General features: G+C 40.9%; 1 protein-coding gene across 3 annotated transcripts in view; it reads right to left on the bottom strand.

Annotated features, from left to right (window-relative positions):
- VPS41 (VPS41 subunit of HOPS complex) overlaps positions 1-22,283 on the bottom strand; it is a 184,968-nt gene that overhangs the window by 8,008 nt on the left and 154,677 nt on the right. For all 3 annotated transcript variants that reach the window (XM_082473465.1, XM_082473467.1, XM_082473466.1), the window contains exons 18-25: positions 21,028-21,155; positions 19,388-19,532; positions 17,413-17,454; positions 17,212-17,262; positions 14,259-14,396; positions 4,166-4,220; positions 3,323-3,463; positions 1,923-2,059 (exon numbers count right to left, since the gene is read on the bottom strand). In XM_082473465.1, the coding sequence (XP_082329591.1) occupies positions 1,923-2,059; positions 3,323-3,463; positions 4,166-4,220; positions 14,259-14,396; positions 17,212-17,262; positions 17,413-17,454; positions 19,388-19,532; positions 21,028-21,155 (837 nt within the window). The remainder of the gene's footprint in view (positions 1-1,922; positions 2,060-3,322; positions 3,464-4,165; positions 4,221-14,258; positions 14,397-17,211; positions 17,263-17,412; positions 17,455-19,387; positions 19,533-21,027; positions 21,156-22,283) is intronic.

The raw sequence follows: 22,283 nt of genomic DNA, 5'->3' as shown, positions 1-22,283 counted from the left end.
TTTATGAGCAGTGAGACCCAGTGGTGCCCCTGAGCTTAGTTCTCCAGAAAGAACCTAGGAAGAGGGATCTAATTAGGTGTTTTTGTAGGCACATTTTTCAACCTAGAGGCTAGGCTTCACACAGTAGCAGGACACAGGAGGGGGAATTATGTTGTCACCTTCCTTGGGGTAGACTTGTTCAAAGACACTTAAATGACTTCCCAACAAAGTGGAATTTGCAACTTGGAGCATATCCAGGCAGACCCAGGGGTGGCGAGTACTGAGGATACACATCATTATCAAGCTCACTCATGCCCCGAGCTTTACGAGGTCTGACACTGGAACTGCTTTCCCCAAAGCCAGTGCACGCTTCAGAATGAAGTGAATCATTTCCTGCCTGGATGGCTCTTGTGTATCCCTCGGGTGCTGCACAAAGCACAAGCCCTTCATGTCACCTCTCCTATCTATTAACCCATTCCTACATTTCTCCTTCCTTCCTGGCCTTTCTCATCCTTCCTGCAATAACCTTTCCCTGGCTCACCTCACCTGCAAGCCTCCGAATTCCACCATAAATAAATACCTGTTCATCTGGAAGATTTTTGTAGAACAGATCGTCAACCTACTTGCCAAAACCAAATACCCATTTCTTTCCCACGACCCCCAACTTCCCAAAAGCTTCCTAAGCCAAGGCTCCTTGTTTTGTCACTTTCCGCCCTCGGGTAGACCTCTTCTTTAAAGCCGTGTTACCCAGTAAGACCACAGTCACCTGTGGGCTGCTGGGTTAATCTCCCAGTTCAAGGAGGAAGCTGGACCCTGGACGACACCTGCCCTCATGGTTTCTTGACTAATTCCCCTGGCCCTCTCCCTTCACCACACTTTTGGAACATCGTCACAACGACTCCTTTGGAGATTTTCACGTAACTGTATCCTCCTCCCTGGCCACAAGATCCTGGCCCTCCAGCTCTGTCATTCCTGTACAGCTCTGACTTTTCTTTTTGATGCCATTGATCTTCCTCCTTTTCACCCAAGTCTCCTCCTTGAGGCCACCACCCCGAGTTCAGCAGGCGGCCCCCCGGCTCTGTACCCTTCACAGTGATGACAAGCCCGCAGATCGTCATCATATGCTCCTCCTTCCCTACCCTGGAGACCACTTCTCTCCCCACAACCTTGTCTTTCGGCTCTACCTGCAAAATCTCAATGTTTCCAGGAAAGCCATTTCATCCACATTCTACCAAAAACTCATTTCCAAACGAGCTAGAGAAAGAACAGTCTGAATTTTTCAAGAAATGGGCTTTAAATAGTTTCAGGTTCTCTGGAAGCTACCAGCATTCCGAAATACAGTCACTGTTAGTGGCTTTTTAAGGAAGATTGGGATGCTTTGTGATTAGCATATTAATTATTTATAGGAAGATAATGAGTTCCATGGCTCTGATCACAAATCCTGAATTATTGCAGATAATAAGCTTGTAATACTCTTGAAAACAGACAAAAGGTAAAATAAAATTCTGTCATTTTAACATCTTTCAGGCAAGAGGTTACTGAGTGGCTTCAAGGAAATGATCAAACTATTTGAAAAAAAAATTTTTTCATTTATCCAAATGGACACAATGCTCATTCTACTTAAAAGTGGTTTGGGTGGTCTGACCTAATAGCCACTGTAACTACTGCTGCACCTTCCCCAAGGCCATGCTATATTTATCCCATAAATGTAAGAATGCCTGCTCATCAAGAAGAGTAAATCTGGGGAGAGTTAAGAAATACTGATGGCTTCCTCCAAGGGCGGTATTTCTAATTTCTCTGTTTGAATGGTATTCCAAATATCTGGGCCTAAGTAAAATGTGACTATCAAATTGAATTGATGTCCAAAATAAACCCTAGAAATGTTTATCCAGTAGTCAGTCAACTCACTCAGCATGCTCATTTGTCCAAGAAAAGATACTTACTTGCAGATTGTAGTCTTGCAGAATTTTAACCAAGGAGTCTCTCAAATTAGGAATCTCCATTCCTTCCTTAATACGGTGAATCAGTAGAATTGGGTCAACATGCGTGCCGATATTGTTTAACAAGCCGGTGATAAAGGCTACAAGACACAGCGGAAAACAACATATAAGCGGTGTAGCTAATGCAATTTTAGGTCGAAAGTAACTCAAAGAAAAAGTTATTTCCTTTAAGTAAGTGTTAAAAAGCATTTGAATTGTTAAATCCTCCCAAGAACTAATCTTCCTTTACTTTCCTTGAAGGAGAAGCTAAATGAGAAGGGATTAAAAAAAAAAAAAAATGAGATGGAGAACAAATGATTACTTCAGAACACAGTTTGTAATGCCAAAGGGGGGCAACTAGTATTTGAGAATTTACTAAGGCTCAGCTATCATATACTTTCCTCCTATTCTGCCAAGGTAGGAATGCTATTTGTTCCTATTTTCCAGAAAAGGAAAATGGAGTGATTAACGAATTCACCCAGGGTCACACAGCTAGCGATTTTTGAACCCAAATTCAAACCCAGGGCAGGCCCAGGTTCACAGTGTGCTTCATTACCCCCACTTTGCCTCCTTTAAGATCCTTAGACCACCACTCTGTCATGCTAAACTAGATTCTTCAAGCGATAATGTGCATGTGACTACCTGAATCTGAAATGGACTTGAATAACACCTCCTCTTGAATCTCTTATTAAAAAACAATCATAACAGCAGTTTCTAGAACTTGAAAATCTTGAAACAGATAAGCCTTCCGACCAAAAAATAAAAAAGGGAAGGGGAAAGATTTTAAACCACGACTGCTAGTTTCTGAATCATATCTATATCTTTAAAAGAGGACTTGCGTTACTATTAGGTGACTGCTTTTGTTTCCTTCCAAAATGGGAGACCCAAGGCAGATGGTCAAGCAGAGGCAGCAGATATACACGCCTGGTGCTGCACTGATAGGGCAGGAAAGAGAGGCTCAGCACTACAGTAGCAAACCTCCATATATGGTCCATGTCCAGTAACAGTTATGGGTTTCCAGAAAGAGAGTCGATGAGGGCTAGACTATACACTTTCAAAATAAATGCCCCCTGTGTACAAACAAAACCAAAATCTTGTATTCCATTTGGGTGCAGTAGGTAGAAATATGCTTCAACCAAGTGTTCTTTATCAAGTTCAGCTACTACGAAGTGATGAGGCTCCAGGCTTCCCTGCACAGGAAGAGTACTGGAAATTATTACTGTGTACCTGGCCTGTTTTTACTATAGATACTTCTATACTACAGATATTTTTAACTCAGTGCATCTTGAGATGATTCCTACTCGAGACACAACTGGCTAAACGGAGAGAAAGAGGTTATGCTTGCAGATGGCTTTTCTGCTTACGTGGTTTGTCGATGGAATATAAAATCAGATCTTCCCAGAGTTCACCGTCATCCTGCTCCTTGGCAAATTCAATCGCTTTATCAACGTCATGTAATTCCTCCATGATCATCTTCAGGGCACTTCGGCTATTACCCATTCGGCCTAGCAAAATGTGAGAAATACATTTAGGGTAATTTAATAAAACATTTTAAGAGAAATCACATATCTCTTAATTTGTTTACATAGTTTGGTGGCTATGACAAAAAACATTATTTCCTTATATGACATCTGTAACTCAGTAAAATCAGTGTTTCCTACTCACTGGGTGTTTACTTTGTCTTGAGTACTCATTTAAGCACTTCACATGAATTATTTCATGTAATCATCACTATAATCCTATGAGGTATGTTCTACTAATATTTCTGTTTTATAAAAGAGGACATAGAAATGTTAGTGCCTTGCCAAGGTCATACAGCTACTAAATGGCAGATCTGGAATCTGAATCAAGGTCTGTCAGATTCTGACTTCCTCCTTATGATAATTGGAGAAAAAAAAAAAAAAAAAAAGAACGAACTTCTCAACCCATCTACGATTTTGATTTATACTGTAAGGTGTGAACTGATACAGTTTTGGCCATTTATTACACAATTCCAGTTGTTATCTCAGTAGCATTTATTAAACGATGCTACCTTCTCTATTGAACTGTGCAGTCTCCTGTACTAAATATTCAGTTTCTTACACAAATCAGGCTCTAACCTCTAAGTTACTTTGGTCTAAAACCTATGTCCATTCTTACACACTTTACATCACGTTGTCACCCCATTCCTTAGTTTATGGGGACCAAAATGAATAAAAGCTACTTACTCAGAAGATACACTGTCTCTTCTACAAAGTTTCTCTGTTGACAGATCTCAAGAGCCTTCAAATAAAGCAGGGTAAAAAAGTTATTATGGGTTACCAGCCAAGAACAAATATCTATAGAGTCGCTTAAACATACAAATTTGAAAGAATTTTTTTCATTGCCTCCCTTTAAAAACAAAACAAAAAGCAGAAACAAAACACAAACCTCTTAAGTTTTGCTTGTGGCTGTCCTGATTTACCTCTCAGAGAGGCGCTGGACCCTACACAATTTAACTGATAACATGTTTGAGGCAGAACATTCCAGAGCAAAGGCAGAAAGCAAGATGCTAAAAGAAAGGCTCTTTCCTACCAAGCCTTCTCTCTTTATGCTACTTGAGGTTTCTTCACGGCACTGCCCCCCACCTAGTTCACAGGCGCTGGTCTAAGCCCTGTTTCCCTCCACTGACTTGTGCCCTCTAGGAAGGCACTACTGTTCACGGCTGCAAGTTCCCAGTGTGGAGCACACCATAGCTCAGCACACATCTGCTGCGTAAAGAATTAAACACTGGGAATATTTCTATTGCCAGCTCACAAGATCTAAAAGAGAACTCTGCTTAAGGATCTGTCAAAAGTGAGAGGAAAATTGGAAAGATACGTGCACCCCAATGTTCACAGCAGCACTACTTACAATAGCCAAGACATGAAAGCAACCTAAATGTCCATTGACAGATGAAATGGATAAAGAAGATGTGGTACATATATACAATGGAGTATTAGCCATAAAAGAATGAAATAATGCCATTTGCAGAAACAAGGATGAACCGAGGGGGAGGGATATTTAGGGAGTTTGGGATTGACATGTACACACTCCTATATTTAAAATGGGTAACCAACAAGGGCGTACTGTATAGCACAGGGAACTCTCCTCAGTATTCTGTAACAACCTAATTGGCAAAAGAATTTGAAAAAGAATAGATACATGTTTAACTGAATCCCTTTGCTGTACACCTGAAACAACACTGTTAATCAGGTGTACTCCAATATAAAATAAAGTTAAAAAAAGAAAAAAACACATCTGACAATCAAAAGTGTCAAAAAGGAGATCAAGAAATGAGGGATGGGACTTCCCTGGTGGCGCAGTGGTTAAGAATCCACCTGCCAATGCAGGGGACACGGGTTCAAGCCCTGGTCCAGCAAGATCCCACATGCCACGGAGCAACTAAGCCCGTGCGCGACAACTACTGAGCCCATGAGCCACAACTACTGAAGCCTGTGCGCCTAGAGCCTGTGCTCTGCAATGAGAAGCCCACACGCCGCAACTAGAGAAAGCCCACACGCCGCAACTAGAGAAAGCCCACACGCAGCAACGAAGACCCAACACGGCCATAATTAAATAAAATATTTTTAAAAATTAAAAAAAGAGGGATTACACACATGACAGCATCTCCTTGAGTGTAAGAAAGAAGACACGCTGGGCATTTATAAAGAATTCAATGCTGAATGAACTGGCACACATTGACTCTGCACTCTGTGTTGGGTACTAGGGGGCCAGGAGGGATGCAGAGGCACAGACGACATTAATAAAAACCCTGCTGCTGCTGCCATGTCAGAGGAGACGGAGCAGCGTGAGTCCACCCACGGGAGCGCACGTCCAGGGAGGGTCACACAGACGTAGCCCAGAATCCCACGGCCGGGGGAACGTGCATAGAGGGCCACGTGCACAGATACGGGATGTGGGCTCTGGTTGTAGCCTCCTGTGAAAAGCTTCACAGAAGGGGTGCCACCTGAACTGGGTGCAGCGTGATGAGAGGGTCCAGCAGGACACCGCAGCTCACACGCCTCCCATGTAACCTGCGTACTGCGTTGCTCTGCTCCAGCTGGAAGCCAAGAATGTTTCTGGGGGCTTATGAGGCATCTGCCATCTGGCCCTGCCTTTCCCAGCAGCTCCATCACAGACCCTGCTCATCTGCCTGCTGTGGTTCCCCGGCCTGGAACACCACCTCCCACACCCGGCCCCTCTCCACCCCCGGCAGGTCCTTCAGCAAATACTCGCTGGACCCCACACGGGGTCAGATGCCAGGTACTCACTCTCCTTGCATCCTGCACGCTTCACCACACTTAATCACAGGTGCGATGAACTGCTCCCCCAATTGTTCATCTGACTTCTGTCGGCTGGAACCGTGTGCATTCTAAACCCTGTGCTTTGCACACCACCTGGCTCACAGTAAGTGGGCAAAAAATGTTTTAAGGTGAGCAGGCAGAAAAGGTTTCAGAGGAAGATTACTGGGTTGCATAGAGTCATTTAAAAACAACCAACTAAGGATGTTCTTGGAAAATAACAGCAGGAGCTAGATTTGACATTTTGATTTTTGATTTAAGAGATTTATGCAGAATATATCTTTAAATCTGTGTCTCTGGTTGGAGATTAACAACTAAAAGGGAGGGGAAGGAAAAGCAGATCATAGAGATCAATGGAGGGGGAAAAACCCAAACTAAGCATAAAAAAAAATTTTTAAATAACACCTTATTGGAATGGAATGAAACTTATTGGAATTGGAATGAAACTAAGATGTCTTAAAGTACACAGTCATTTAAATGAGCAGACCTGAAGGTCACAATGAGGAGGAGACACCACTAATTTGATTACTCGCACGATTCCTTTAAAAATTACGTGGCAGACAAAACAGAAATATAGGTCAATGGAACCGGGTAGAAAGTACAGAGATAAACCCATGCACCTACGGTCACCTAATCTATGACAAAGGAGGCAAGAACATACGATGGAGAAAAGACAGTCTCTTCAATAAGTGGTGCTGGGAAAACTGGACAGCTACATGTAAAAGAATGAAATTAGAACACTCCCTAACACCATACACAAAAATAAACTCAAAATGGATTAAAGACCTAAAATGTAAGGCCAGACACTATAAAACTCTTAGAGGAAAACAGGCAGAACACTCTATGACATAAATCACAGCAAGATCTTTTTTTGATCCACCTCCTAGAGTAATGAAAATTAAAAATAAACAAATGTGACCTAATGAAACTTAAAAGCTTTTGCACAGCAAAGGACACCATAAACACAATGGAAAGACAACCCTTAGAATGGGAGAAAATATTTTCAAACAAAGCAACCAACAAAGGATTAATCTCCAAAATATATAAACAGCTCATGCAGCTCAATATCAAAAAAAACAAATAACCCAATCAAAAAATGGGGGAAAATCTAAATAGATATTTCTCCAAAGAAGACATACAAATGGCCAAAATGCACAAGAAAAGATGCTCAACGTCACTAATTATTAGAGAAATGCAAATCAAAATTACAATGAGGTTATCACCTCACACCAGTCTTCAGAATAGCCACCACCAAAAAATCTAGAAACAAATGCTGGAGAGGGTGTGGAGAAAAGGGAACCCTCATGCACTGTTGGTGGGAATGTGAATTGGTGCAGCCACTATGGAGAACAGTATGAAGGTTCCTCAAAAAACTAAAAACAGAGCTACCATATTATCCAGCAATCCCACTTCTGGGCATATACCTGGAGAAAACCATAATTCGAAAAAGATACATGCACCCCCAGTGTTCATTGCAGCACTGTTTACAATAGCCAGGTCATGGAAGCAGCCTAAATGTCCATCAACAGGGGAATGGATAAAGAAGATGTGGTACATATATACAATGGAATATTACTCTGCCACAAAAAGGAACAAAATAGTGCCATTTGCAAAGACTTGGATAGACCTAGAGACTGTCATACAGAGTGAAGTCAGAAAGAGAAAAACAAATATAACTTATCCGTGGAATCTAGAAAAATGGTACAGATGAACTTGCTTGCAAAGCAGAAATAGAGACAGATGTAGAGAACAAACTTAAGGATACCAAGGGGAGAAGGGTGGGGTGGGGTGATTTGGGAGATTGGGACTGACATATACACACTACTATGTATAAAATAAATAACTAATGAGAACCTACTGTATAGCACAGGGAAACTGTACTCAGTACTCTGTGGTGACCTAAATGGGAAGGAAATCTTAAAAAAGGGGATATATGTATACGTATAACTGATTCACTTTGCTGTATAGCAGAAACTAACACAACATTGTAAAGCAATAAAAATTAATTTAAAAAAATTACATGGTAGAGATGGCTAGATGTTCCCCCAATATCCTTTACCCATTTCTTCTATAGTAATAAGATTTTAGGTGGGTGTGTGACTGCCCAGAATTAAAACAAAACCTCCAGGCGTCCCCAGTGGTAGGAGAGCTATGTGACTAGTGTCCACCATGGAGGTGAATCAGAAACATGGGATGGCGGCTTCTGGGAATGTGAACCCCTGCTCTCATTTTTAATCCTTTCATCCAAACTGCTGCTGGAAACATGGATGATACTCTCTTACATCGTGAGGTCAAGGTCATACAAGGTGGGGAAACAAGACAAGAGCCCGGGTCTCTGACCCCGTGGCTGCTACCACCACCAGGGTCCCTCCAGTAAGACTTCCACGTGACAGAGAACTAAACTGCTCCTCTGTTTAAACCATTATTATTTTGGTATATTTATCACTTCGTAGATGAAGCAAATCCTAACTCACAATTAGAAAATCCATTCTCGTTTAGATTTAAAACACGGTTTACGAATCTCTATATGGTCATACCCATAAGTCATCATCATAAAGAATGGAACTTTCTTACCAATTCTTAACTCTTCTGGAATCATACTAGAGCAAAGACAGGATACACACGTGAGAAGTTAAATAGTAACGGGAAAAGCAAAACCGTAAGTCAGAGGGTCTGGGACTATTCCAAGAAAAAACTATTGAGAAACCAACTGATTTGTGCTAGCTGCTGAAGATACAGATGGACGAACAGTGTATGGCCTGGTGAGACTGTGTCATTCACAGAGAGACGGCAAATGGTAGAGTAACAGGGAAGAACAAATCTGACTCCATATTGGATCTGTTTCTTATATTTTAACCGTTGTATTCCATTGCTTTTGCTACCAGTTAAGAATGTTGCCTAGAGCCTAAAACATACAGGATAGCCCATTTTCAAGACTCTGACCTTTAAGGGTTTAACGCTTTTCCATTCATATAGAGAGAAAAAGTTGCAGAACACAGAGTAACATCGTCTTGCTGAAGGTTTACAGGAACATCGTGACCTGACCTACGTGGACAGCTGCATGAACAAAGGATTCCTACACCAAGAGGTCTGCAGCAACCAACCACACCCCTCCCTCACCTGGCCTTTAAAGATGCTTTGCAGAAACCCTTCGGGGAGTTCGGGTTTTTTGGGGGCACAAACCACCCGTCTCTTTGCATGGCCCTGCAATAAAACTTTCTCTGCTCCAAACTCTGATGTTTTGGTTTGGCCTCACTGTGTGTCGGGCACACAAACTTGTGTTCGGTAACAGTAATACGATTGGATAGGTATTATATAGAATGTTTCGAGAAAGATAATGTGAATAAAGATGAGTATGATGCTTAAAGTGGTGTATTACTAAAAGGTATCCATAAATCAATTCTGTACCTGGAAATGCACTGACACTTTAAGGTACCACTCAGGAGCTGCAAACAGAGCCACCTCCTATTCTTGAACACATGAGGATGCATGAAAACATGAGTGTCTCAAACCACAAAGAGAGTTTGTGGCCTGAAGGCTCACCTGAGCTGCCCAAGATAGTAGCCACTTGCTGTAGGTGGCTCTTTAAATTAAAACTTCAATTCCTCGCTATCCATATTTCAATTACTCACAGTTGCTACATGTGGCTAGTGGCTACCTTGTGAGAGTAGACTGTAGCCCATTTTCATCACTGCTGGAAGCTGTTTTAGGATACTGTCAAAAATGACCATTCATGTCATGTAGAAGAAATGTCTGAAGGCTGATCTGGAGTCAGGAGTGGTCTGGAAGGCAGGCAGATGTGTAACACCAAGCGCACAGGCAATCTGGGTCTCTGCAATTTGAACTTCACAGATTTATCAATGTTTTATGACGAGTTCCTAACAGTATTTTGAATAACCCTTTTCTCATATATGAGAAAGTAGAGACTCTAGAAATCTCTGGACTTTCTGAGTAAAGTGTAGAAAAAAATTTCTGGCACACAGAATTTTTCTATTACTGACACAAGTAAAGCATAAAAGCATGTTTTCTTATTTTAGATTCTTGAATGTTCCTGAGCCATAGAGCTCCCTCTAGAGGAAAAGAGTAGGGAAACAAAGATTTTTAAAGCCAACAGGAGACACACACACACACAAGCTCAGAAAAGGAGAATAATAGAAAACAAAAAAGTGACAAGACAATAATAACAGAAATTGAGTAAAAGATGCAAAAATATTTTAATTGTCCTTCTCCTGATTTAACGTAAAGGTAGATAACAGAGTTAGAAATTTGGGGTTAACTAACAAAAACCTTATCAATTATATAGACTATATAATGATTTCTACCTAGCCTTGACCCTGTCATCTTTTATCCAGTCTTATTTTTAAATTTCTTTAAGGAAAATTTATAAACTGTGCATCTCCCACTTTATGCCTCCAAATTCATAAATACTGCCACCTTGTGAATGCCATTAGATAGGAGAGTGATCATAGATTCAGGTATTAATAATAAAGCTGATACTCTGCTTTTAACTATTCTAGGCATAAGCAAATCAGGTTTGCAAATGAAAACTAGTGCCTGATGACCATACCTGGAAATTACAGAAGAAAGAGCAGTTTAAAAACTGATGTCTTTCATGATTATTGCAGTACTAAGGAATATCTTTATTACTGTTGTAATTTTAATTAACTGTTTAAACCTGAAAAATGTTTTCTCATCATAGAGGAAAGAATACGGGACCTGAAGTTGAGACCCAGGTTCCAAGTCTTGGCCCTTTGACTTAGTAGCTCTAGACTTTGGGTTGTTTCTTTCAACTCCTGAAGACTCAGCTTGTCATGTATAAAATGACTTTATCAACCGACCTGCACTTTTGTAGAGATTAAATAAAAACAAGGACCATGAAAGCACAGCACACATGATAAAGTACAACAAAAACTGTTTCGGGATACTATTTTTTTAAAAAGCCTATGTTTATTGCCTTTTCAAATTGCTGTAGATGTTATAAATTCCTACCCACCCTGTATCTCCTTTAGAATGAACAGTTTCATAAAAACTTATGATTCATTTTGGAATGTAAGAGTTGTGGTGATTTTAAATCCTGAGCTCTGGTCTTTGGTAACTACATTCCTAAAGGGCTTCTAATAGGATGCAAAGTCTCTACAAACTTTCTGGCCAAATGCTATTGACTGAGGCATTTCAATCAAGTCAAAATAAGTTTGACCTGGATTCTTGAAGATTTCACCCCTTCGCTCAGCGATTACCCAATCCCAGCAAAGGCAGACAACCAGAAATGAGGAAGACAGAGCTGTATTCTGTTGGAAGTGAATTATCTACAGTAGTGGGTCCACATGCTCTGAATGCCGTGAAACCTTAAACACTTCCCATTTAAAATAAAAACAAACACCAAAATACAACCTCAATGTCTTTTGGACTAAACAATCTATAAACTCTTCTGAAGTAGAGATGTCTTGGGGGTGGGTGGGAGGGAGGATTAAATTTTTTAAGTTCTTAACTTTATATTCAGTAGAAACGGAGACCAAATTTTCTGAGTCTCTCTTTAGACAAAACAGGTGAATCTGTACCCCATGACCTTCATTTTACCATCAACATGTTTAGGATGCTTTTTTTTTTTTTTTAAGTATTTTGTTGAAGTATAGTTGATTTCAATGTTGTGTTAATTTCTGGTGTACAGCAAAGTCAGTCAGTTATACATATATACACATTCCTTTTCATATTCTTTTCCATTATGGTTTATCACAGGATACTGAATAGAGTTCCCTGTTGCTATACAGTAGGATCTTGTTGTTTATCCATTCTATATATAATAGTTTGCATCTGCTAATCCCAAACTCCCAATTCATCCCTCACTCACCCACCCCCTTGGCAACCACAAGACTGTTCTCTCTTTGAGTCTGTTTTGTAGATAAATTCATTTGTGTCATATTTTAGTCAGATGCTTTTAATGGAGGGAAAATCTACTTTGCTTTTTATGAATTGGTAGCTTTTTTCATGTTACAAGTAAACATAAAAGGAATTCGTTTCTAAGATGATTAAGTGTGCACAGAGTTCTTGTTTCTAGGGAAAAAGGAATGAGATCCTTAATGAGTTAAAGTCAAGAAAATCTGCTTTAAGATGGCTTGGGGTACCTGAGCAAGGATAGTGGTATATTTTTGGCAAATATACAGATTTCCCACAATGGAGTCTGGTGCAAAGATAATCTCTTATAAAGATGTCTCAATGACCTTTAACATGAAAGCTAAAAATGTGGATTATTGACTTGATTATAATGACATGTTTCCACCACTACCATCTCGAATCCATTTTGTTCAAAATTCTCTTTCAGTGGAAAACATGAGACAACTTTAAAAAAACTATTTAAAACATACTTGTTTTCAGATGCTTGTGCTGAGTTCTCTTACATGCAACTGGTTCTTCTCAGCAGATCAGAGAGAAAAATTCAAAAAGGTCCACACAGTGCTCCAAGTGAGTTCTCTGTATTAGAAGTACCACGTGTGGGGTGGAGATTTTCTGATGCTCCCTTTGCGGGCAGAGCAGTGTGACTTCTGTTGAACACTACCGGACTGGAAAACTGTAAACCAGATGGGCTGAAAGTGTGTTCCAGACACGAACGTTATGGAATCTCTGGGGCCCTCTGCACCTGTGTTCAGTGAGTGGGAGAAGGAAGCCTGGGTGGGTGCTGATCACCCCGGCGTGCGGGGCCCTGGCCGAGGAGTCTGCGGGATACAGACACGTCCTCCTGGAAACAGACGATGTTTCCTCCAAAAGTGAGACAAAAACAAACGGGCACTCAAAAGAGTAAGATTCTCCCTCATTTTCTAGATGATAGATTCTAAAGTGGGAAAAGAGAGGAACGTTTGCTTTTCTTTTTTAAGATGATGTGTTTCCAAATTTATTCTTGAGAAAAAGCCTTAGGGCCCGAACATAAAATGTTAATGTCTTTCATAAACTAATATGCAGGCAAGATTTTTTTTTTTAATTAACTGCAGATTTTGAAAATGCATTGAGCTGAAACTGGCTCATAGTAAATTCAGTACATTTGAAGTTAATCATTATGGGCTGAGGAAGCAACTAGAAAAGTTGCTTTATCAGTCAACTTCTTAGTACGTATCTCTTACGGGTCAAATAAGTTTGTTTTGTTGATACACACAGGTGACTATGGAAAGTACTTGCTCTCTGGCCATCTGAATTTAGTAAGACACTTGTAGGTGGTAGCGAGTATTCCAGATGGTCTGAAGAACCATGGGAAACAAAACTGATGGTCTTCTATCGGGCAGTTTCTAGTACACACATAGTAAGTATTATAGTTTATTTTGAAACAGCAGGCTCATAACACCTACTAGTTCATATTCAGCCCTAACCAGAACCTCGTATGTGTCAATTTATCCATTCACTAACTCAGTCAGGATGCAAAAAACATTTAGTGTCTAATGTGTGCCGGCTACTGAGTTTATCAAAATGAGTGAGACAAAGTCCTTGTCCTTGAAGAATTTATAGGATGGTGGGAGAGACTAGTAATTATATCCATTAAAATTATAATGGAATGTAGTGGGAGAGAGAAATACAAAAATATATAAGGTGGGTATTTAAAGCAGAGGGGGTGTAGGACTGACGTTTCTGACTTTGAGTCCCAACTGCGGCAGTTGCCTCCGGCTTGGGGCGGTCCGCGTCCCTGTCCCAGGCTGACTCTGAGGTCCCACCCTGATGCTGGTAAACTACCTCAGACTTCCGACAGTTTTATGGTTCACTGAGTCCTAGACCCTGGATTAAACCTTCTTCCAATTAAACCTGGCACAGAAATACTTGAGCTCCTCACCAAAAGCTAATCCAACAGGACCTCCTGTTCTCATCAGAATACCCAGCAAAACCTAGTGCTTTGAGAGCAAGGCTTCCCCTTGAACGGGGATGGTTAAGCAGAGACAGGAAGACTAAGACAGCCCAGAGCTTACCAAGAGTGACGACTCTGTCCCCTCGAAGTGTTTGAGCAGGGGCGTCTGTGACTTACCTTTTCAAGGGGGCAGTGGATACTGTCTCGGAGAAATGGAAGCAAGTTGGGTCGGTCGAATTCAGCATAAAGGCTGATCTGCTTCTCGTGGTAGCGCTGCCCCTTATGATGGTCTCTTTTGAAAAGCTTATGCAGATACTAAAAAGAACAAAGGAATAAACCAGGAATATTAAAATAAGAAAAGCAATACTTGTTTAACACTGCTATTTTCAGTTGCAAACAGCTTCCACGGAGAGGCTGGCAGAAAAGCAGTTTTCAGGGAAAATCTCTAGGTGAAGGGAAAGTGGAAAGGAGAACACCTTGGGGAGAGCAAGGATATGCTGACATTCTCTCTAGAATGGCCCCGAGTGACCTGGCTCTGCCACTGACCGTGTGACCTTGGGCAGGTCACTAACCTCTGTGACTTAGTTTCTTCATCTGCAAAAATCTCCTGGGGTTGTTGTGAGAGCTGAATGAATTACCATTTGTAAATCACTCAGAACCATGCCTGGCACGTACCCGGCACCACAGAACTGTTAATGACAGGAGTGGTTAATATCATCACGATCATCTACTTCGCCTCAGAAACGAAATGCTTGATCAGTGGTGTTCCTGGATCATAAAAATTCTCATCCTTCATGTAAAAGGGGGTAGAGTCACGAGATAAGAGCATGTTCTTAAAAACTCAAGTAGCAAAAAGCGCTAAGTTAATTCTCATACATTCTGCATCTTCTCTCCTTAAGTCTTATTGAGATCTGTGTTTGCAATGAAATGCTGCCTCTCCTGGTGACCTCAAAAACAAAAAGTAAAAAAGTCAAGAAGAGTACAGGTGTTCTGAACCCATTTTCAAAGCTGATTCCTTTCCCTGACCGTCTGAAAAAGTTAATGGACCTCCAAGGGAGTGAGTGATTCACTTTCTACTTGGAGGCAAGTCTATCAATATATTGTGCGGAAGCCAGAAATCGACATTCAATGTCTAGTTCATGTTAAATGTACACAAACACCCCAGAACCCACCTGAGGCGGGGGGACTTCATCACACCAAGTGCGTTCGCCCCTTGAGTGGATTGGTTCTTCAGAAACACAGAGCGTCAGCCGGCCCTGAAGGTGTGACTGGGAATGAAGTCACTGGAGTTTGACATTCGCTGTTGCACGGGGTCACTAAATAAGCCTAACCAGGACACAAGCACACTGAGAAACCCTTCCTCGGGTTAACTGCTCCCCTTGCCCTCAGGCAAGAAGGTGGGGGGAGTCAGACAGAACTCCACGATCTGATGCAGACTCCGGCCAGTACACTGGCGCAGGGTCAGTGTGTGAGCTGGACACACTGCAGTTTCCCAGAGGCGCAAACAGGTTAGGAAGGCTCTGTCACACCTTCGGGGTAAATTTATAGAGACCTTACCTTGCCTGACAGGGAAGATGGGCCACTTCAGTGTGAGCTCCACCACCATTCCACCACTGCCCTAATGACACTGTCACTAGATACCTCCTGCCTGTAATCCTGTCTCATGGCTCAAGGAGGCCAGGAATCACTGCTTTGTAAACAGATCCCATGGTGGCCAGCAGAGGTACCTTGCTTGGGTAAGCAGATAATCGGGAGATTTCCAATCATGAACAAAAGGGCAAAAGCATCTGTACAACCTCTGAGCAAAAAAACAACAAAACAAAACAAAACCCCAAAGTACCTCACATTCCTATCTTGGAGTCTTCAAAGGCGTCAATGCATAAAACAGACTAGAATGAAACGCTGTTTCCTAACCCGCCTCCCGGGGTGCAAAGAGGTGGGCAAAGATACAGGAGTCCTGATCTTATTTGATGTCCACAGTCCTCCTGGAACAATCCCTATTTTCACTTAAGACTTCTCTTGCATAATTTTGAAAGGACGTGGAAAACACCTGGTCTTGCTTTACGCCCATTGTGACAGCAATGCAGAGAATCCAAGTAGCTCCCAACCCCCCAAAGGAAATCTAGAATCGGGGGACTGTTGGCGCCGGCACGAGACCACACGAGAAGTGGGCACAAGGAATGTCAGGGTGAGACACAAAAAAACAACGCTCTGTTCTGCGATCACTCTGTGGTCCTGAACACGGAACGGCTGTGTGGTGTTTCCTAGGCAGGAGAACTTGATATCCACAGAGCACAGGTCAGGGCACTGGCTTTGCTGTAATTTATGTCATAATTCTATTAAATGGTAACTACAGAAGTGTGGACAAAGAACACTGCCTGTGACTCTGGTAAACAAGGAATGTTGCCCGCCATCAAGCCCCCAGACACTGCAGCTCGCCAACCCCCAACCCCCAGTGCGCCCTGAGGGGAATTCAGGATGGAGAAAAACACGCAGTGGCCCTAGATAGTGAAGGTGTATGTGTAAGGAATAATTTCAATGAGCCCAGACTCTCCCATCTTCCCATACAGAGAAAGGCACTAAAATCATTAACTTGAGATGCTTGTTTTTGTGTGTGTGTGTGTGAGTAGCAGTAATCTTTTGATGTTTGACACCATGTTGTTGTTTTTTTTTCCTTCAGCAAAAACTCCTATATATCCTGGTTCCCCCTACCTCTCTGGAACAGTCCCTCAGAGCTTTCTGAGAGGCTGCTTTCCCGGGCTATAGTTCTCAGTAATGTGCTCAAATAAAACATAATTCTCAACTTTTAGGTTGCGCATTTTTTTTTCAGTCAACAGAAGGAACGTGCTTACTCCCAGGCATAGTTTGAAAACACAAAAATGTGATAACGTTTTTTTTTTTAATCACAATTCGATTGTGAGTCAAAGTTAAAGTACCTGAGCTGTTATTAATTCCTCATGTGGATTAAGAGCATATGCTGCATTATAATAATTACAGAATGTTGTCTGCGGTCAAACCTCCCATCTGAATATGAACCTGAAGTGTTCACTCGTCTTCTCAAACCAATACTGTAAGGTGATTTGCCTTCCTATTCAATCAAAGGGCAAAAGAAGAGGACTGTCATGCTTACCACGTGCTGCAACTCTGGTCTGTCTTCTAATTCTTCCACTACCTTTGTAATCTACAGGAAAAAAAATTTTTTTTTAACGTAGAGTTTATGAGGACACAAACATAGCTTCAAAATTATCTGATAAACATCTCTCTTCTTTATGGCGCTAGCGGTCCTAGACACTCATCTGTTTGAACACATGTAAAAACAAAAGGCACTCACTGAAATTTTATCTTCGTTGTCCAGAAGCATGTCAACAGCTTTCTGCAATATGAAGAAATAACCAGTCATTGAAATTTGCCATAGAAAAAAGAGAACACAGAATACAATGTATTGGAAAAGGTATCACCATTAAAGGCAGAGAGCTTATTTTACACAGATAAGACGGTTCTTAGCTTTACAATGGTCCTTCAGTGAGATATTTCTAAATGCATTTAAAAATGTGTTTTAATCTGAGGTCTCTGGGCTTTGCATAGACTTAAAATAGTGCCTTGCTATGACTCACTAATACAAAACATCTAATACAAACATAGTTTGCAGTACCACAAAAATGAGCTCTGCTTCTGGCCACCTGAATATCGACTGAGTCCCTCTACAGATTCCACAGATACAAGAAGCTGGTCTTATGTGGAGAAGAGGATAAGAGTCAGGAAAAAAAAAAAAAAGAAAAAGAAAAGATAGCTGAAGTTTCATAACGATATAAAGCTTATGGATTTTTAGAATTGACTTTAGCCACCGTTAACATTCATGAAACACACGTTAGACAGTGCCTGTAGCAAGAGGTAGTGGGAAGACAGCCCACCAGACTGAACCTCATACAGAATACCTGGGTCTTGTCCTTGACTCTGCTATTACACTGCCTACCTGTCTGCTGTGAACATTTTTTTCTCTCTGAAATATTAGGACGTTGGAAGAGATTATCCTTAAGTTATTTTCTAATTAGAAAGTTCTCTGATTCCTTAACTTGGGTCCATGCTCTTGAATAGCAATTATTTTGAGCTCATTCATCTTTTGTCTATAGCTTCATAGGCAAAACTAGGCTCTTGAGACACATGGGAGTGGGGTAGGCGTAAGGGGAGACTGGATATGGGGGAAATGTAATTAATTTCTATATAAGCTTCTCATCCTCTTAATCATCTTCTGCCAGAAAAGCAGAACCTCTGTCCCCTGAACTTCCTGGGAACTGCATTGATTATTTTTAGATCTGTACTGCCTAAGGACTTGACTCCTTCAGTATGAAAAATGGGCTAAAAGCATCTTTCAGAAAAAAGTAGACTTAGCTCCTGTTTAAGCGTGTGAAGACTAATATATAGCACATAATAGATATATAACACATAATACCACTAAATACAGTAAAATAAAATTTTAAAAAACTCAAGTGACCCTTTTAGAGCCTTAAGGGTTCTACTCTTTAACTAAAATTTCGATTTTTTGGAATAAGAACCACTGTGTTGTATGAATCTCTTTCTTTCCATCATTAGCACTTGCATTAACTTTTCTTTGTTTAAAACACACAGTTTGTATCACTTTACAAGAGCCGCTGTGAGCTGTGGAGGTAGGGTGCCTCCTGAGACAAGCACTCCGCTCTTCAAATCTGTCCTGTAATAAAGTGATACATCCCACGTGTATCAGTCTGGGCATCATCTGAGACCAGTGGAAACTCCACATGCTGAAGCTGTGAATACCAAGGAATAAAACTGCAACAAAGGGATCAAAATAGTTTACTTAAAATTTGAATTCTGGGAGATACAATTAATAGGGTTGAATGAGCTAAAGCAACATGGCTAGATTCTCTGTTTCTATGAGTTATATGAATTGTTTTACCAAAAAAAAGTTATTTCATACACACACACACACAACTTCAAAAGTTCCACATCAAATTATGATTGCTTTTACAGAATAACCACATCAGGTAAAGGATTCCTGAATGCCGACTACTGGAGTAACATCCAGGGAGGGTCAGAAGGTTCTGAACATGATCAGCACACAGCCAAGTTATGTGATTTATTAACTCCTCCAGCATGTGGACAAATGTCTAATTATTAAAAACTTGGGACGGCACAAATAATTTACCAGTAGTAAAATAAGAAACACATTATACCTCATTCACTTTGCTGTACACCTGAAACTAACACACACTGTAAATCAACTATACTCCAATAAAAATTTAAAAAAAAAGAAAAAAGAAACACATTACCTCGGAATCAAAATCCATTAATAAAACAATTTTATCCTTGATAGAACTGAAAAGATTATGCTTGTGGATCAACTGGAAAACATCCTTATGTCTTAACGTTAAGTATATTTCCAGAGCATTGCCGTAGTTTTTGTCATAGGTGTACCTGGTAAGACAAAAGTTTTTACATTAATGTTCACCAACACATCTAATAAAACACACAGATACACACGTATAAATCATGTTTTACATTAATGAAAACTGAAAAACTTGTTTAGAGAGAAAAGCTAACTTTATTTAGAAAAGTGTTCCTTGGGATTTAACTATATGTGACCAATAAGTATTTCTTTCTCAGAACCTTGCTTCCCATCTCACCAAAATTTTAGAATATTTACAATATTCAACTAATAAAATTTTTCTTAAAAAAGTAAACTCTCAAAATTTTTTAGAGAAATCCATATACCAAAGAAATTACGACCCCACATGAAGGAAATTCTTATTCTAGTAACAGAAAAATCAGTTAAAATTCTTACAAGCAGTGTTCAGCTGACAAAGGGGTGACATTCCAAAAGCTTCTCTGTAAGGAGGTTGTATAAAATTTAAATATGTTTTTCTGTTGAAACAGTGTTTTTCACATTGCTTAATTCCCTAAGCCAGCTCCTAAATGCCAACTGAACCTAAATTGCACTGGGAATCCATTCTTAGCACTACAGAATTATTAGTATTACTAGTACCGTGTTAGTACTACAGAATCCAAGGAAAACTAGAACAGTGTTTCCAGAAGAAAATCCTTAGTGTTCCAACTCAGAAGGCCACACACGTGTCCCCTTCTGTGGAAAGTCTTAAGCAGCCCTGAAATTCTAGGCCATTTTGGTGTACCTTTCTTGTTCTTGGGCAAAAGATGTAAGAGGATGCTGGAGTGGGTTGTCTGAGGCGGGGGCAGTGTTGAGGGGCTGAAGCGGGATGGTCTTCCTGAGATTAACTGCAGTGTGCTGCTTGTTTCACTAAACCAAAGTTCCTAGAGGGCATGGGGTATCTTTATCTACCTCTGCGTCATAGGCATATGGCACAAAGCCCGGGTCACCGAAAGCACCCAGTGAATATGAAAAGCATTAACCAGTCTTCCGTTTTCTAAGCCCTAACTCAGTGCCAGGCACTGCACTTAGCTCTTGATGATGAAACTTCATTAAAACCATCCCTTGCACCGCTGGTGTAGTGGTATCATGCAAGATTCTCATGAAAACCATCCCATAAGGAATTGTCACCTGTGATCTTATAGATAAGGAGTCTGTGGTGTGAGAAATTTACTGGCTTGCAGATCCAAGAATGACAGAATCCAGCGCCTCACTGGGAAACTGATTTGCTTGAGGAGTCTAAGACCTGGCACCCTTCCCTACCTGAACCACTGCCTCTACCAAGTGATGCTGGTTAGGTCCTCTGCTTCCTCTGGGAAGCAGATGACATTACAATTGTAAGTTTCACACAATTTCCTTACCTATGTTCTCGTTGTTGACCGGAGGCTTACGAAAGATTTTTACTAAGAGTGAATATAGGAAAATAGTATAGATCTGCACCCTCCCAATTCAGTTTGACAGATCTAAAATAGGAAAGACTTTTCATGTAGATTGATTTGGAAAAAAGAAGCGCTAAAATATACTCACAGTTCTGCCAGGGTTTTAAGTAACGTTCTGTTCTGACTGTCTTTCTTCAGATGATCCCGAACTGCTTGAACTATTACTGAATTGTTGTACAGATCTCCCGGCCATTCTCGGATCAGTGTGGCAAAACCCTAACCAAGGGGAAGAACAGAGGAAGAACACTCTTTAAATAGGAAAACAATCCAAAGAGTTCGTACAATTCCTAAAACTATTCATGGAAAACAGATAAGATCATGTTAGGGTTAAAACACTGGTCCATAAACGTATCATCAGTTTTCACGGGTGGTGAGGGAGGCACACAACGTCCGCATATGCCTCCCCATTCGCCACTCCTGAGAAGTAGGCGGTGCCATCCCTTCTCTTGTGATTGGACGAAATGCACAAGGAAGCAAGGCCCCCAGGTCCTTCCATCAAGTGCCACTGCAGAGGCAGAATTTAGGTCTGACTTGCTCTCTCCTCATTCTGGACTAGCCATAACACTTGGAGAACATCTTTAACATCTTACAGACACTGTCCGAGTCAGCTCCACAGCCAGTACTGAGCACACAGTGGCTTTGCTTCCACAGTGGAATCACCCGGCATCCCACCTTCAACAAGTCATCTCTATCTTCCTTCCACTCATGCCTCTAAACCGAGTTTTGTTTGGGGATTTAGGATGCTGGTTCAAGTCTGTCCCCTGCTCTTACCCTGACTCTCTCTCGATCTCAGATTTTGTGGTTCTGATAGAAAACTCCAGACCCCCTGATTGGATCCTGTTTCCCTCCAGGGCTGATTCCTGGCCATTGTTCTGGGCAGCCGTGCCGTCCTGATTCTCAGCTTTAGCCCTTGTGACTCAAAGTACTGGGGAGCTATTTACACTGATCCTTGGCAACTTTTAGGAAAAAAAAAAAAAAAAAAGTGTAGATGTTTTCAAAGGTAGCAAATAGAAGTAAAAATCTTCACATTATTGAAAAAAAACATATTATTTATATTAAATAACTCAACAAATGCTTTAATGAACTACTTTGAATTGGTTTAAATGATATTTAGAAATGAAAATTGTGTGGTGGAATTTGCTTCTGTAAACTACCAGGATTTCCTAAGAAGAAAATCACAAAAATAATCAGGAATATAGTTTTTTTCTGCCAAAGAAACCTCCAGCAAGGATGGCAAAAGACCAGAAGAGGCTGCACATTTTCCATTCAAACTGCAACCTTCCGTCATATGACCATGATTGCAGTTTGACTTGAGAGATTTGGGGAGGACGGTCACGAAGTAAA

The sequence above is a fragment of the Balaenoptera physalus genome, assembly GCF_965194825.1.
Source record: "Balaenoptera physalus genome assembly, chromosome: 8".
Taxonomy (NCBI): Eukaryota; Metazoa; Chordata; class Mammalia; order Artiodactyla; family Balaenopteridae; genus Balaenoptera; species Balaenoptera physalus.
This window is presented reverse-complemented; position numbering and strand designations above follow the sequence as displayed.